Below are 16483 nucleotides of genomic sequence, written 5' to 3'. Positions count from 1 at the left end.
TAAAAAGAGAATATCAACCATAATATCTACCTTGTAGGACTGTTGGAAGGATTAAATGAGTTAAAAGAAACTTAGTACAGTGTGTGGTACTTAGCAAGGACTACATAAAAGTTTGTTACAAAAAAAAATTGTGTATGTAATAGCACACACAGGTGGGGCACATCTACTCAGCACTGTTGGCTTCATTACAAAACAATTGAAAAGTCATCAGACTGCTCCATACTTGCAAGGAATATAGTCCACACTCACGAGGATCCAAACCCTGCATTTTGAAATATAATGGTACTAGTGAAACTGCTGTTAGGCCACTAAGTGCTAAGATGTTAAGACTGGGCTTCCATCGTGCCTGTGACATACATATTTGTTGTCTTTTCCACCAATGTATCTTCTCAGTGAGTGAAAGAACCTCAGGGTCCAAGGCTCATCTAATCACCCAGCAAAGAATAACTGTCAATACGATTTGTGTTGTGAGTCAAGACTTCCTTGGTAGACAGGAGCAGTAAACCCTGAACAGAAGGGGCAAGCAAAAGAGAAGGGAGGAAAGTCTTTGTATTGTTTTCCCTTCCTGTTCCTTATTGGGCCAAAATGAAACCCCGGGGCAACGCTGGGAGCCTCTGTGGCCTCCCAAGGCTGCCTCTGGTCTTGGACTTGAACTCAAGTGGTCTGTGAAGCCTGTAGCCATCACTGCACAGAGCTCGTGGGTCTTGTACTTTGGGGATCCACAGGCATGTCTACAAGTTTTTAGGGGATCCCAACTATCTCAGTTCTGGCCAGACCTCCTGAAGATGCTCAAATCCTCCCCCAGCCCACCCCTGATCTGTGCAGGCTTCAGGGAGCCAGATATGGATTCTAGGGAGAAACCTGTGTTTCCTGACGTTCCACTGGAATTTGCAGAGTTTAACAGGCTGTGGGCTAACAAATATTTTGAAAGGCCTTGGAACACCCAGCATCCTCCCACCTTGCTCCAAGCAAAATGCAATGTGCCTTCCATCTCATCTTCGGCATTTCCCCAGCCCTTCTCAGCATGAGCTGAAAGGAACACTTCATTGACTGGTCAATAAGTCATGTTTATCGAACTGACAGTGTGTGACGTAGGGGTGTGCAAGCTGCAGAGAAAGATGGGTGAGCAGGGAAAAAAACAACCCAGTCAAATGTTAGGATTTATGTATAAAGAAAAAGGCTCTCCACTTCTCCTTCCCCAGCCTGGACATTTGCCAACCCTCCTTTCCCAAAAGCTCCACAAGGAAATGGGCATCATACCCTGAACTCAGAAGCCCTTTCTTTATGTGGTGCTGACCTCTAGAGGCTTCTAATTAAAAAGCATCCCAAAGGGCCAACTTAATTTTACTGCTGGTTTTTACACTGTACATTTATTGCCGTATTTCCCTACAAAATAAGGATAAAATATTTCTGTTACTTTAAATGATCCCTTAAAAAATGCCTACCTTGTTCCTTGACTGCCTAATTAAAACTTGCCCAGATCATTACAAGTGTCATTGTTTACTCCAAAAAGGAAAAAAGGAGGGTCAGAGACAGGGAAAGTACTTCGAAGATTTTTGCGTGTGGTGGCCCTAAAAGGGAAGCACAGTGCCAGCTTTTTCAGGATGCATTTCTTGCGTTTCCAAAGGGCCAAGTCTGCTAAATAGAGACAGGAATGTTCATTCACTCGGATTTGGCAGGGCACCGGGCAACGCCACCCCGACAGACACTCGGGTACACGGACACCAAGTCCTCCTAGTCCAGCCCCGGTGTGGGGTCTAAATGCTGGGTGGTGGGTCTGGTTTTATTTTGTTGTCCTTCAACCCACACCTGTACACAATGAACTCTAGGACAATGGAGGATCCCACTTGGCCCAACTTCACTATGGAAACAAGGCTAATTTCTAAAGGGAGTGAGACTGTTGATTACATCCCTAAGCTAAACACCCCAATTTCATTTTGTTGTAGTTCTGACTCCTTATTACTTTCACGAAGAGAAGGAAGGTGTGGGAAGGCAGAAGAAACGTGCAGGGACATAAGCATTCGGGCTAACACACAGCCACAGTATCAGCTGGCGTCTTCAATTCCAAAAGGGATCCTAGGGAAAAGGGCTTCAGAATCCCAGGACAGTTTTGCCAATCCTGGCCGCCCCACCCTGGTTTTGTGAGTGTTTCCATAACTGTGTTTCTTGTCCTCCCTACTGACTCCTGACTCCCCTAGACAAGTCAGGGCTAGTGCCCAAAGGGAACTCAGGGACAAGTCCCCCACTCTTTATTTTTACAGATGAGGAAACAAAGCCGGAAATGGGGTGGGGTGGGGGAGGGTCATGCCTAGGGCCACAGTCAGCCCAGGAGGAGTCTGGGCTAGAACCTCTTGCCCTCAGCCACTGATTTCAGAATGATTACGAGGGGGAAACATGGGTATTTTTAACACCAGTCCCTGCACTTAAAGGAGCCAACCTGCATTTTATGAACTCTATCTCTGAGACGGATAGAATAACTGTAACAAAGGCAGTCCATCAGTAAGGCTTCGCCTGCCCCGCTGCTGCACCACTACCTTAGCCGAGCGGGGTTGGAAATGCTGACACACAGCTCACCACTTGAGTACAATCTCTAACAGCGGCATCGAAAACAAAGGACCACACACTATCTAACATACACACAAGCCTTTATGCTGTGCCTGTGAAGCCAATCTCAAATCTAATCAAATCTAATGGGTCTCTCTATGGAGACCCATTCATTTGGAGAAAGAAACTTGCTCTTAATCAAATAACAGAACTTACCATCAACTTCCAGATAAGTTATTTAAATGCCATGTTTAGTGAATAAATAACCAGGAGGAAGGTGGTGGAGACATGGTGTCATGTCATAGAATGACCACAGAATACAGATTTCTAATTGATGCCACAAAGAATTCCTAAGTAGGCTAGAAAAAAATAGGATTCTCAAACACAAAACTAAAGTATTGGTTCAAAGAAGAAAATTACTAACTACCAGTTATAGCATCAGAATAGACATATGAATGCATCACACAGAAATGATTAATCTTTGAACAATGGCAGTGTTTCATGTCACCAGCTCCTCCCTCTCTTCCCCCAGCCTCCTCACACACAGCAACCACACAGCGAGCTGCCAGTCCTTTACTCCTTGTTCTTCATTTATAAGCCACATTAGGTGTCCTTTAGGACCAAACATTGTGGAGGCAGAAAAAAAAGAGGCAAACACCACCAGAGTTTGAAAGGCTCTTTAATAGCAAGCGAATGGTAATTACATGGTCGGATGAGGTCCTCAATCTCAGGGGAGGGAGGAGGGAGCAGAGGTGGACAGGGTGCAGTACAGGATTTACACTGTTTGAAGCATCTAACGAAGGGCAACAGTTTTTGGCAACCCATTTCACAGTTTTGTAATTTACAAGAGATTTCTTTGAAAGGAAATAGGAAGGCAAAGAAAGCACACATACCCTACCGGCAACACTTCTTGCCTTAAAAAAAAAAAAAAAAAGAAAGAAAGAAACAACCAAAAAACAAAAGCTCAACAACTATTCCTTGCTTTTGCTTCTTGTGTAGATGACTAAATTTTGCTCTCATGCTCAAATTAAGACTGGACCATGGATAGTGAAGATCTGCCCTAGCATTGAAGATTGACTTCCTCCTCTTCAGAGCTGACATTTGTACCGAGCACTGCTCTTATCTTTATCTGCCTAGGTATCAGAAGGGGCTTAGTAAAAAATGAAACTCGAGAAACAAAACAAAACAGAAAAACATGAAAAGGCAGTTTACAAAGAACAGACTGTCAGCTTTCTCTCTGGTGCCGAACAACTTGAATACAGCTCTAAGCAAATTAAAACATTTCTTTTTATGTGGCCTGGCATATACTTTTAATCGCTTGTGCCTATTCAGCCTTACAGTGCTTTAAATGGGGTTTCTAACATGAAATGCTCATGGGTACTATATTTTTGTAATCCAGATTTAAATAAAAATATAAAAGGCAACATATTATTTAACAATTTGCCTGGTAAGCAGGAGCTATAGATATTTTACCATGGACACCCATCGCCATGGACACCACAGGCTACCAGCATTCTGGCAGGTTTCAGAACTACTCTCCATAAAATCTAAAAGACTTCAGCTTCTTGTGTCATACCTGTTATCACTAAACTGGGAGAAGTGACTGGGTCTTTATGAAAGAGGATCAGTTTTTAATTCAAAGAAATTTTAGGCTTCTCCGAAGACTGGGTGATCGGCAATGGCATCTCTTTGGAGCTAACACCCACTGCAGGGGAGAGGGGTCTGTGATCGCTTGAGCATTAATTGTGCTCTTTCTACAACCCTGAAGCACGGTGAGGAGGTGGGCCCTGCCCTCTGGCCTGAGGGGGCACTTCTGCTTCCTCCCTGCTGCCAAGGAGACCCAAGTTTGCTTTGTGATTTACCCGCCAGATGCCTGGAGCCCCTCTCAGATCTGCCTGCGCTTGGGAAAGACAGGTTTCTCAGGCTGGCAGCTGGTTTTACTGAAGGAAAGATACCCACCAGATGAGCAGGGTCCCTGTTGGTCTCCTTGGCTGGGGGGCACCTTTACAGTGGCAAAGCCATGCCAACACAAGGCATTGCCTCTCAACATACAGTCAGTTCCTTTGAGGAAAGCAGGCCCCCAGTGAGACAGCCGTGAAAATGAAAACAGTTTTCCTGGGGCTCAGGTGGTAACTGTCAGACCCCAACTCTCCCATTTTCCTTCATTCATCTCCTCCCACCCCAAGTTAAGTCCTACCTATTCCTTCATGCCTCTCTGTGGGAAATCAGATCTGTTCATACCAGTTTCCGAACTTGTGAATTTTAACATGCAAAGCCTATTCCTAAAATATAAATTCCAGTGACACTTGGGACCACAGCTCCCCTAGGTCCATATACATTGTGCTCTTAAGAAACAGAAACAATATTCAAAAATATATTGTGCTAGAGACGGTTTCTGTTTATACATGAAAAATGACAGCAACTATAAAGGAGAGAAGTTTTCGTGAAGTACACTGGAAACCTAATTCTGGCACCAGGACACAAGGAGGATCCCTACATAAGAGAATTTTCACACTCTGCTTGTTGGAAAACAAATTGCATCATGTGCTGCTTTGGGCTTGGGAGACAGGAATGGACACCTGAGTGCAGGTGAATCCACAGTGGTGACAGGCACTGCACGGGGCCTCACCTCCCTCCCTGGCTCCGTACTTCACTCTGATTCCTTGACGTCTGCTCGACATGGTGATCAGGCTGAGGAAACCAGGCAGCCATAACAACAATGTCTCTAGGATTCACTCAAACCCAGGATCACGGTTTTGTAATGTTATCAAGGCATGATTTCGGATTTCAGAGCTGGCCCAGTGATCAGCAAGCAATCAAGCATTCCTCATTCTCTCTCTTTCTCTCTCTCACATACACACACAAACACACACACTTTCTCTCTTTACTTTCACTGTCACTTTCTCTCTACTGGATAACATGGCAAAAAGTACTGGTACTCATCTTTCTCTTTCTTCCAGCTGTTCTTCCTACACATCTTCCGCTCTCAGGTAAGATAAACACACACCACTTCCAAAGCCCCAGTCTGCCATGACACAAAGAAAAGCCATGTCTCCACAGGCAGAGCATATACAGCTGAGATAAGTCCTCTGGGGCCTCACCTTTCCCTTTCCTTTAAGGAAGAGAATTTCATCAGCCCCATGAGATCGAGCCCTCAGGGGTTTGGGCACTCACAGACCAACATGTTCTAAGGTAGTGCGGGGGTCAGCATCCTAAAGGCAGCACCTGGGCAAGATCCCGCATGTATTTTCTTCTCGAATCACTAAAAGTTTCCTTGACTGTTGCTCCTTACTCACACACACACATAAGGCAGGCACAGAAGGGCAGTGTTTACAGCTGGAAGGGCGAACGCCCCTTGTTCACGATCAGTTAACTGACTTGTCAAGGTCACACAATCCTTTGCTGACTTGGAACTAGAACCCAGGTGTCTCTCCTGCGTCCAAGGTCAACACTCCTCCCACACCGCTGCCACCTCCTGGTGAGTATACGTGTAAGTCTGTGAAGGGTCAGGGGCATGTTTCACCACGGAACCATTTCCATAACAGAAACCACAGGCTGCCAGGCTCACTGACTGCAGCTTTGCACCATGCACAGCCCTGCTTAGAGCAGCCACAGCGCAGCAAGAAGTGAGTGTGTGGGCAAGTGTGTGAGCGCAAGAAGGGATGTGTACACATTCAGAAAAAGGAAGTTTTAGGGGAAACAATCGATCTGCTAATGCTGTTTGGGATTTTGCAATGGAAATTAAGTAACATACGGACATGTTCTCTGTCTCCTACCCCTGGTGCAAAACAAAGCCCAGAATTCTCATCAGCCCACAGAACGGCTGAGTCTGTCTCCACTCAATTTTTATAAACAGAGAACATTAACATAATAATACCAACATGTATTTGGTCAAAGTCTAAACACTTTTTTGATAAAATACATTTTATGTTAATGTCCATTCCATTTCCAAACATATGTAAATTTAGATTTTAAGCTTCAATGTATAAAATTTCAGTTTACCTTCCAACGGAGCAAGCTAGTGAAGCTTCCTCATTTCACTTGCAGAAGTCATTCTTCTGGGCTTACTGCATTAAAATGGAGGTTACAAAACCTGGGCGACATCTATGTAATCTACAGCTCACAATCACCTTTGCTCATGAATGGAGCCAATCAGAACACAGGCAGGGCTGCAAAGGGCAGAATATGCTCACCCCAATGGAAGAAACACTAAGTTGTGTTTTACTAATAGGCTACTCAGAAGGAAATTCATTTTACTTGAAATTAACCTTTAGTATGACTTTTCAAGAAAAGAACAGAAAGTGGGTACTGAAGCACAGATGGAAACCACTGTACTATTATTTTACCCGATGACTTAAAACTGGAGTACGCTGTTTCACCACGAGCAGCCGAACTCCTCACAGCACCAATCAATTAAACAGAAAATGTCGAGACAATCAGGTTTACACCGACATGCCTGGAAGATATACAAGACTCCCATAAGTTCTGTGGCCTCTGCTGCTACTGCTTGTTTTTAATTCAAAACTTTGACAACCTAACAGGCACATGTGTGACTGTTGAAACGTACCCACCCCAGATGTTAGGTTTAATCTAGTGTTGTAGAGGAGGCATGCCACATCCTAAGTTACTAGAACCAGGGATGCAGAAGGGTCCAAGAATAATTCCATGTTAGCATTACAAAGGATTTCCCCAGTAAGTAATTGTTGGCGAAATGATAACAGCAGTATTTCCAGTTATTACAGAAGTTGTTTCTGTGAGTTGTCTGAGTATCTTGATTATTAAAACGTCCCCTTTTAACCAAGCTAACCCACGATTAAAAGATTCCTACCTTCATGTCCCTTTACAAATACACCACAATTAAGTCCCTCGAGATATGTGATTAAATTTTTAAATAAATTACACAATGGAATCCTTTTCTTGGCTTTTTTTTTTTTTTTTTAAATAAAAGACTTAAAAAGTAAAGAAGGATTCTATTATATTTGTAAAAACTTTTAATCCTGGTTTACTTTTCTATCAAATTTAACTATGGCTTCAAAGTTTAAGTGGCACTTGGATTCTGGATGTTTTCATGATTTAACAAGTGGCCATCTCATTAGAAAGAGAGAAGGTAAAATGTTTCATTTTATACGTGGGACGGCTTATAAACAGCTTTAAAAATCAATAAATTATATCTTTCACCCTATCTATATTTTCCACTATAGACTTTTAAAGTGGCTTTGGAATTAGCATGTTTTGAAGCAATCGAACAAGCAAGTAACATTTACACCTAACCACGAACCAGTCGCTACATACCCAGGTAACTTAGTAATGGCAAAACACTTAAAGGCTTCTGGGCCTCTCTTACCCTCTTACTCCAAAGCTAAGTGATTATCCTTTCCTGCCCTTGTATTTGCACTTGTGCAGTTTAATGACTAGATATTAAAATTCATGCTTTATAAGCAAAACCTTTCACTTACGGACACTTAAAAAGTACATAAAAAGTGCAGACTGCATTTCTTCTCTGCCATGCTTTCCCTCAGTAAGGTCACCTGTGAGGACTCAAAACATATCCTTAATACATTCAGAGTTCTCTACATTCGAGTCAGCGAATGTTAATTCTCCAACATAAACTCAAGAGAATAGTCAGCCACAAAATGGACTCTAAATTCAAAATGGCAAAGGCTACCAAGACAACTCCATAGAAACCCCACTGAAGCGGGAGTGAAATTCAGGTCACTTCTGAGCAAAGCTCATCACAGATATTTTGTGGTCGTTAAAAAGGTATTTCATTTTAATTTGGATGCTGGGAGCCAGACGTCCTATTTCGAAGTGCTAATGCAAAATGCTAACCCAGGAGAGACAGTGGCCCCGCCTAGGTTACCGTGGGGCTCACTCTGCTTCTCAGGGGAGCCCCCAGATTTACTGCTGGCTGACCCCCATCTGGGGGTGGTCTGCCTCTGGCTCCTCTTCTTCCACGTCAGCACTGTACTCTTCAAACGCGTCGTCATCTGCATCCGGAAGCCCCAGTAACTACAGGGAGAGAACGAGAGAAAAGCAGCTGTGAGCACCAAATGGACCACAGGCAGGAAGACAACCAAAGGCATCAGATCCACAGTAAACAGCACTTAACTCAGCAGCTGCAGACTTCCCCGACAACCACCCCTACAATGATTTTCATAAACTTGTTAGACGGAAATGTCAATCCTTCAACGGATGAGTGCCCAAAGGGCTAGGTTTTACTGGGGAGCCTGGACAGTCTCTATTTTTAAGTATCAAAATGTGGCACCACATATGCACAGAGAGCTAGCTATGTGCCCGCACACACATCTGGGATGTTAGCAGTAGTATGAAATGAACTGTGCTGACTGTCCCACCAAGATGTCAAAAACTGATTCTGTATTTTCTGTCCTAAAACCACATGGTGCTATTATTCATTGGTGCTATTATTTGTAACACATTTCTAAAAATGTAGAGACAACTAAAATGTTCAACAGCAAAATGGTTATGGTGTTACTGAAATGGAATCTTATATATCCACTCAAAATGGCCTTTTTGAACGACGTGACATAAAAAAGATGCACCTAAGTGTAAAAAGAGCATGACAAAACAGCACTTTTATTATGATACAGAGTTTTTCTTATTTGTTTGTTTTGAGACGGAGTCTCGCTCTGTTGCCAGGTTGGAGTGCAGTGGCGCAATCTCAGCTCACCACCATCTCTAATTCCAGGGTTTAAGCAATTCTCCTGCCTCAGCCTCTTGAGTAGCTGGGACTACACGCGCATACAACCACGCCCAGCTAATTTTTGTATTTTTAGTAGAGATAGGGTTTCACCATGTTGGCCAGGGTGGTCTTGATCTCCTGACCTCGTGATCTGCCTGCCTCAGCCTCCCAAAATGTTGGGATTACAGGCATGAGCCACAACACCTGGCCCAGAGTTTCTTTATATATGTGTGTGTGTATATATATTTACATATTTTTAATAGAGACAGGGTCTCACTATGTTGCCCAAGCTGGTCTCCAACACCTGGACCCAAGCAATCCTCCTGCCTTGGCCTCCCAAAGTGCTGGGATTATAAGCATGAGCCACCACACCTGATCCAGAGTTCTTAAAATTTATACACATATGCATAGAAAAAAGACTTCAGTAAAATACACTCAAATTTTAAGCCTTTTTTTTTTAAAGATTGTGAGATTATGGGTAATTTTTTCCTTTTTATCTTTTTGCATTTTCCAATTGCTGTATAATTATGTGGGAAGTTCAAAATAAACATTTTTTTTTTAAAGCACTGGCTGGTCTTTGGTTAGAAACCAAGTGCCATTTGCTAGGCCTCATCAATAAGAACACCACCTCCTGGTGCAGGCAGGAAGCCACAGCCCTGGCTGTCAGGCCTGCCTGTGATAACCAGGCTTCTGTCTCCTGATGCCTTCATTAGATCTACAGTCTGCTTGTGGCCCAAGGACTTCTTACACAGGGGTGTCCAGGGCCATCACTTTCAAGCACCTTCACTGAGTGGCCCCAGTGATCTAAACACTAACTGCATCAAGACAGTAAAAAGAAGACTGACCATTCTGTTCAATTGCATTGCCTCCCTAGTGTCCTGTCACCCCCTTCCTCTCACTCCCTCCCACTGCTGAAATGGGGAAAGGGAAAGGGAGTCCTGATGAAAATAATGCCTTCACTCTGAAGTTCTCCAGCTGCAGCTCTCCCAGGTCTCCCAGCGCCCTATGAACACATTCAGGACAAAATCATCTGCTAGGCATTGTTGGTCACACTGCACGTGGCCTGCCAAGGCGTACACAGCCAACTGCAGACACATGCTCGCCCCTTAGAGCTGGGCATGCTGCAGCTGCCTCAGAGACTCTGCGGACGTAGAGGGGAAGGGCAGGAAGAGCGCTCTCAGCTCCCCGGAGTGGGTGCTCCGATCTTGAGTGTGCTTGGGAGAAGCAAGTCTCTTTTTCCAGCTCCTGTCTCCCTTCCAGATTTTCATAAATGGAATAAAAAACAAAGTTTGCCTCTAAAGAGAGAAAAGATGGCTAGTCGTAAGGCACGTTGATGACTACACTTGGTGGTCAATTTTTTATTTGGAGAGCTGCTCAATGACACAGCAAGGTGAAAGTGTCGAGTAAGTGGTAACATTTAAATAGCTGGTAAAATAGAAATACTATTGCCACCACCGGGAGCTGCAAAATTACCTAAACACCTGAACAATATATATATAACTGTTCATTGTACTGAAGGGATGTCACTAAAACAGAAATGACCAGTTGGTTTCCTCTCACTTAACAGACCTGACAGGGAGAGGCTGCCTGGAGTTTCAGGAGGATCCTAAGGCCCCGTGGAAAACATTGTGGCCAACTAGCAATGGCTGTCCTGGATGAAAAGGGTGCAGCTGAGGTGTGCATCTGCATCTTTGCCGTCTTTATCCGAAAGAGACGTACCATGGGTGATTCTGTTCCATAACACCCCTAGGTGATTCATATTGACCCAAACCATAGGTAGCACTAAATACCCTTCCTCTCTTCAGCTTAGGGTGCCTTATTGAAAAAGACCCAGGAAACCAAGCATGTAGCCATGACCACCTCTCTTCTGCTGTTCCTTTTTCCAGCTCCCTACCTTACCTCAGATGAAACCAACGCACTTACTGACAGGTCCCTGGGCTGGAAGTTTTCTGACTGCTCTTTCAAGAGCTGCTCACTCACTGCCCTTCTGGAAAGGGGAAAGAGCAGAGGCAGTTCTTTGTGGCCTTCTGGACTTTTGAGGCATCTTAGTGTAGGGTCTACAGATTTATTGAGAGGGTGTGTGGAAAAAGACACTGACACTAGAGTCCAGAGGCCAGATCACTAGTTAGCTGGGGACCTCTGCCAAGTCACCACCTTGCTGAGCCTCAGTGTCCTCTGTAAAGCGGGAACCACGATACCCGCTCTATCTCACAGAGTAACTATGGAGATGACATGAGAGATTGAAGGCAGCCATGATCTGCAAACTATGGAGCCCTACATAACTATATGTGATGTGATGTAACGTAACGTAACGTAATGTAATCTAGTTATATTATCTCTAAGGAGCTAGGGAATCCGGGAGTGGCGAAGAGAGTAGAAACACGTGAGCCTATGGCCTATCCCAGGGAACATGGGTCATTATAGAGGATTAAAATTGGCCCTGTGTTCTGGGTTAAATGAATGTTGCCAGGTGGAGGTCATTAGCGGGAGGGTGTTGAGTGAAAATCCTATATACACTGCACACTGATTGCAGGAGGTTGCAGTTTTCCTGCCCAGCCCACCACCACGGGACCACGTGGTTCTTCGGTCCAGCCTGCCGCCACTGGACTGCATGTAAGGCAATTCTCCTGCCCAGCCCCTGCCGCTGGACTCTCTCCCCTGTATGTCAGTACAGTAAAACCCCATGTCTCATTTGCTGGCTCTGGGTCTCTTCTTTGGCCTCTTGAACCTAGTGCCTTCCCTACTAAGGTTAAGGCCAGGCACGGTGGCTCACATCTGTAATCCCAGCACTTTAGAGGCCAAGGCGGGCAGATCACTTGAGGACAGGAGTTCGAGACCAGCCTGGCCAACATGGTGAAACCCCATCTCTACTAAATACATGAAAATTAGCTGGGCGTGGTGGCGTGTGCCTGTAGTCCCAGCTCCTCGGGAGGCAGAGATGAGAGAATCGCTTGAACCAGGAAGATAGAGGTTGCAGTGAGCCAAGATGGTGCCATTGCACTCCAGCCTGGGTGACAGAGCAAGACTCCGTCTAAAAAATAAAATAAAATAAAATAGATTAGAATAAAATAAAATAAAATAAAATAAAAAGGGGGTTTGGCACAGCAAACGCACTGTCGTAAGCAGAATTACACACATTAATTCCTTTGCTCCTCATAATAACCTTGTGTTGGACACTTTTATTGTCCCCCTTTTACAGATAAGACCTGGACAGGTTGAGTAACTTGCCCAGAGTCACCCAGTAAGTGGCAGAGCCAGGATTCAATTCAAACCTGGGTGATCTGATAGCAGACTTCACACCCCTACCCACCAGGCCACCCAGGAGACTCCCATTCAGCTGTTAATGCTATTCCTATTAGCTGGAGGTTTCAATGTTTTCCACTGGGGAATAAATCTTTTTTTAAAAAGCAATATGAAATGCTAATGTCCACATTCACGAGGAGGGACAATTTGGAAGCATGGATAGGAAGCACCAGAAACAGACTGCCTGGAATTCTAAGGGACGTATCATACAGATATGTAGTAATCTAGCATCCTCACCTCTATGCTCAATGCCACCTATGGTTGGCAAGTCTAAATTTAACTTCTGGATCCCAATTTTCAACAGTCAAGAAGAAGAGACAGGCATACACACAGACTGGGAAGAATTCTGGAGCCCTGGCTTTTACTGCAACCACACATTCTCATACCGAAAAGGTGGGCCAAAAAATGAAAGTGACTGGTACATTTAAATTATTCCTGACAGTTATAATCATTTATTCCTATTTCAGTGAATTTTTTTTCAGTTGACTGGGAAAAAGAATTTATGCTCACTCTGGACAAGAGAGTTGGCATTTCCAGGGTCTTGCTGTCCACAAAGCTTCCTTTGAGCTATCGGTGATCACATAAGCACTGCTGGGGCCCATGCATCCAAACAGGTTGCACCCAAAAGGCAGAGCTGCCAGCTCTGGAGAATTCAGCTCCTCAGACCCAGGAGAGTATCTGTTATCTGTAGGGTCAACTTCAGGTCTTTTGGATAATAGTGTAAACTACGCGAGGTCATATTGAGCTGGCATTTAGCAGCTGCTGTCTCGGGGCGGGGGGGGGGGGGCACTCAGCACAGTGGGCTAGAGGGTCTTCATAAAAGAAGGGGAGGTGGTGTCTATGCCCTGGAGAGCACAGCCAATCAACCGTGGCTTTGGTGCATCGAGCACGTGCCCTGTGGCTTCAGAGATCCTTATATGCACCTTCCAGGGACTCCCCTTAAGCAGTCTCTCTTCTTAACTATGTGTAGGTGTGGATAATGTGCTTAGCAATCTACCTCAAATGCAGATGCTGATTCAACAGGTCTCAAGTTGGACCCGATTCTGCATCCCTAACAGACTCCCAGGTGATGGGGATACTGTTAGTCCAAGAGCCAAGGGTGGTAGAACTCTAAAGTATTTGGGAAATGTGGCACCATTTATCTTCATGATCATGATGCTGGCAGGATGCAGAAACCCCTGGTGGGGTCCTGACCCTAAGGAAAAAAGGGTGGCAAGATGGACGTGGCACAATGGGCAGGAGGAGGCACTCTCTTACCTTTTGAGGCCATCATACTTTCTCAAAAAGAGAATGGTTTGAATGTTCATAACGTGAGTGATTAAAAAAAAAAAAGGAAAAAAGAAAAAAAAAAAGAGAAACTGTCAACATTCAATGTTTATTATGAAACCCACATGTGTGCATAATCTTTTCGCATCAAACTTTCCCTGACCCACCTAGGCAGCTTCTCACAGGTGGATTCTGTCTCTTTTCCAGGCTCTTGACCAGACTCCATGAGCAGAGGCAAGAATTGGACTTTTTCTGGGACACAGGATTTTCCTGTGGGATCTAACCCGCAGCTCTCCAGCCACTCGTGGCAAACTGAAAATATCAATCTTGCTCATGCCAGTGAACTAGAATTAGGGGGATTTTTCTGGCAGAAATGTCTCTCCTTCTTGAGAGAAGAAACGCAGAGTCACACAGCAACCCCAGGGAGAGGACTTGGGCCAACTGAGTGAGAATCTACAAGGACCACAGGATCCACCTCCAGGGTGGGCCGTGGAAGCAGCAACAACCAAACAGCACACAAAACTGCAAGGGCAATAGGGCACTCAGGACCCTAACGTCCACAATGTTGGTAAGGAGAAGAATACACTCGAGGAAGCAATAGTTCCTTGTTAAGGCCATAACACTTTGAGAGGATTCGAAAGGGCAAAGATAAAATCTAGTTTTGCTGCTAAATTGGAAATAGTAGGCTATTTTTTCCCTTGTAAACTGTTTTCCACCCAGCAGTAAGTCTGTCAGTTGACACTAAATATAAAACATGAAAAGATGGTGGGGAAAACTGAACGGCATGATCACCATTATTTAGGTCCATAACCATTGTTTCATTCTCTAGCTCAATCGTGTATGACCAGCAACTGTCAACGGAGGGTCACTTAAGAAAAACGCAAGGCTCTGATGATTATCCAACTCACACTTACCAAAGTGATAGATGGGGGTTTCTGAAACCACTACAAGTAGCAGTACCTGCTCGCGGGTGCCAACAACAGCCTGCCTGGCATTGTCATTTGCATACATGTGCCATTTGGATATGACATGCCAGTAGCAAGAAAAATAGGTAAAAATCATACCTCTCTGAGTCATCAACATTAGCAAGTCACCGGAGTGGAGTAGAGTGTGGGTCACTCAAGGGAAGACGGCCAGCAGAATCCACACTCAATTACCCAACCAATAAACATTTCCTAATACCTGTTAGAAGCCAGAAACTGAGACCAAATTTAGCAGAGTGTCTGGGTTTTGACAATCCTTTGGGTTCTCAGTCTGATTTCAAAGTTCCCCATGAATCCACAAGACAGCTAAATCAGTAGTGCCCCCATTTTAAAGCTGGGGGCACTGAGGCCAAGTGTACCCGTTAGAGGCCAAACGGCATGGGAGCAAGACAGGGCAGAGCAGGTCTACCTTCCACCACATGGAGCCATTTCCAAGGAAATGGAGCTGAGGCAGCCAAGAAGGACCCTTCCCGGACTTCCTCCTGGGCCAGCCCTGCCCCTGCTCTGAGCACATCTAGGTCCTGCTATTCTTCAGTCCCACCTCCTCATGAAGCCACTGCCTGGCTTTGTTCCTCAATGAGCCTGCTCACGCTGATACTCCTAGTACTTTGAATACACTGGAAGCCACAGAGTTTCATTAAAAAATATATTTTCTGATAATGTGATCACAGAAAACTTAGAAAATGTGGAAAAGAAGAAAATAAAAATCATTCGTAACCCTGAGCACTTTGGCCACGTGGCCCTCTGGGAGGACAGGAGCTTCCATTGGTCCTCCTTGGAGTCCTAGCCCCTAACACAGTGAGTCGTGTGGATCAGGTGCTCAGTGAATGTTTGTAATTTTACCAAAACCAATGTTGATAAACTTTTGACTTGCCCTTCTAATGCCTTTTCATGTTGAAATCACTTAGCAAATTGTTTTCTCTCTTCACCAATAATCTAAGGTTCCCCCAAACGGTAACCTGTTCACTTCTCCACAGTATTTTGTCTAGTATCCTCATCCCATCCACATCACACTAACAATGACTTAGTGCCTACCATGGGTAACACACTGTTCTGAGTATCCAACAAAAACTCCATTAATCTTCACTGCAACCCTAAGGGAACTATCATCATTAATTTTCTAATTTTACAAATGGACTGAAAAACAGAGAGGTTAAGTAACTTGTCTAAGGTCACACAGCCAGCAAGTGGTAGAACTGAGACTTAAATCCAGGTAGCCTGCCAACAGAGCTTGGGTTCTTCATGACTGTTGTATCTGTTCCCTCAAAATTGGATTAAGAGATGACAAGCAACCCCCTGCAGAACATGCTCACAGAAATAGCTCCCCCAAGAATCAGTAGAGTGCAGTAGGCAGAGCAGGGAATAGGACTTCCTCACTTGCCATGCACAGCATCTAGAGGAGTATCTGGACCCAAATGCATGCTCTGTCTTGTGATGGGGTTCCCCTGTACATTTACGTGGCCATCTCAACTACCAGAAAGTCCGCTCCTTGAGGGCAAGACCTGGGATTCCTAAGCCCGGCCCCTCGCCTTTGGAAGCAGTGTTGTGGCAACAGCAGAACACTGATACATTTTGTTGAAAATATGATGAAGTAGAGGAAAGATAAAAGAGTAAGATGGCTTAAATGAAAAAAGCAGACCTTTTCTTAAATGTTCAAATCCAACAACAGATTTCTTGGGGGGAGGGG

At 44.6% G+C, this 16483-nt stretch overlaps 1 protein-coding gene across 1 annotated transcript in view; it reads right to left on the bottom strand.

Moving 5' to 3' along the window:
* Positions 1–3205: 3205 nt before the first annotated feature.
* Positions 3206–16483, bottom strand: part of MTURN (maturin, neural progenitor differentiation regulator homolog) — a 29389-nt gene continuing 16111 nt past the window's right edge. The window contains exon 3 of the mRNA XM_003896149.4: positions 3206–8553. Within this exon, the coding sequence (XP_003896198.1) occupies positions 8443–8553 (111 nt within the window). The 3' untranslated portion in view covers positions 3206–8442. The remainder of the gene's footprint in view (positions 8554–16483) is intronic.

The sequence above is a fragment of the Papio anubis genome, chromosome 4 (assembly GCF_008728515.1).
Source record: "Papio anubis isolate 15944 chromosome 4, Panubis1.0, whole genome shotgun sequence".
Lineage (NCBI taxonomy): Eukaryota > Metazoa > Chordata > Mammalia > Primates > Cercopithecidae > Papio > Papio anubis.
This window is presented reverse-complemented; position numbering and strand designations above follow the sequence as displayed.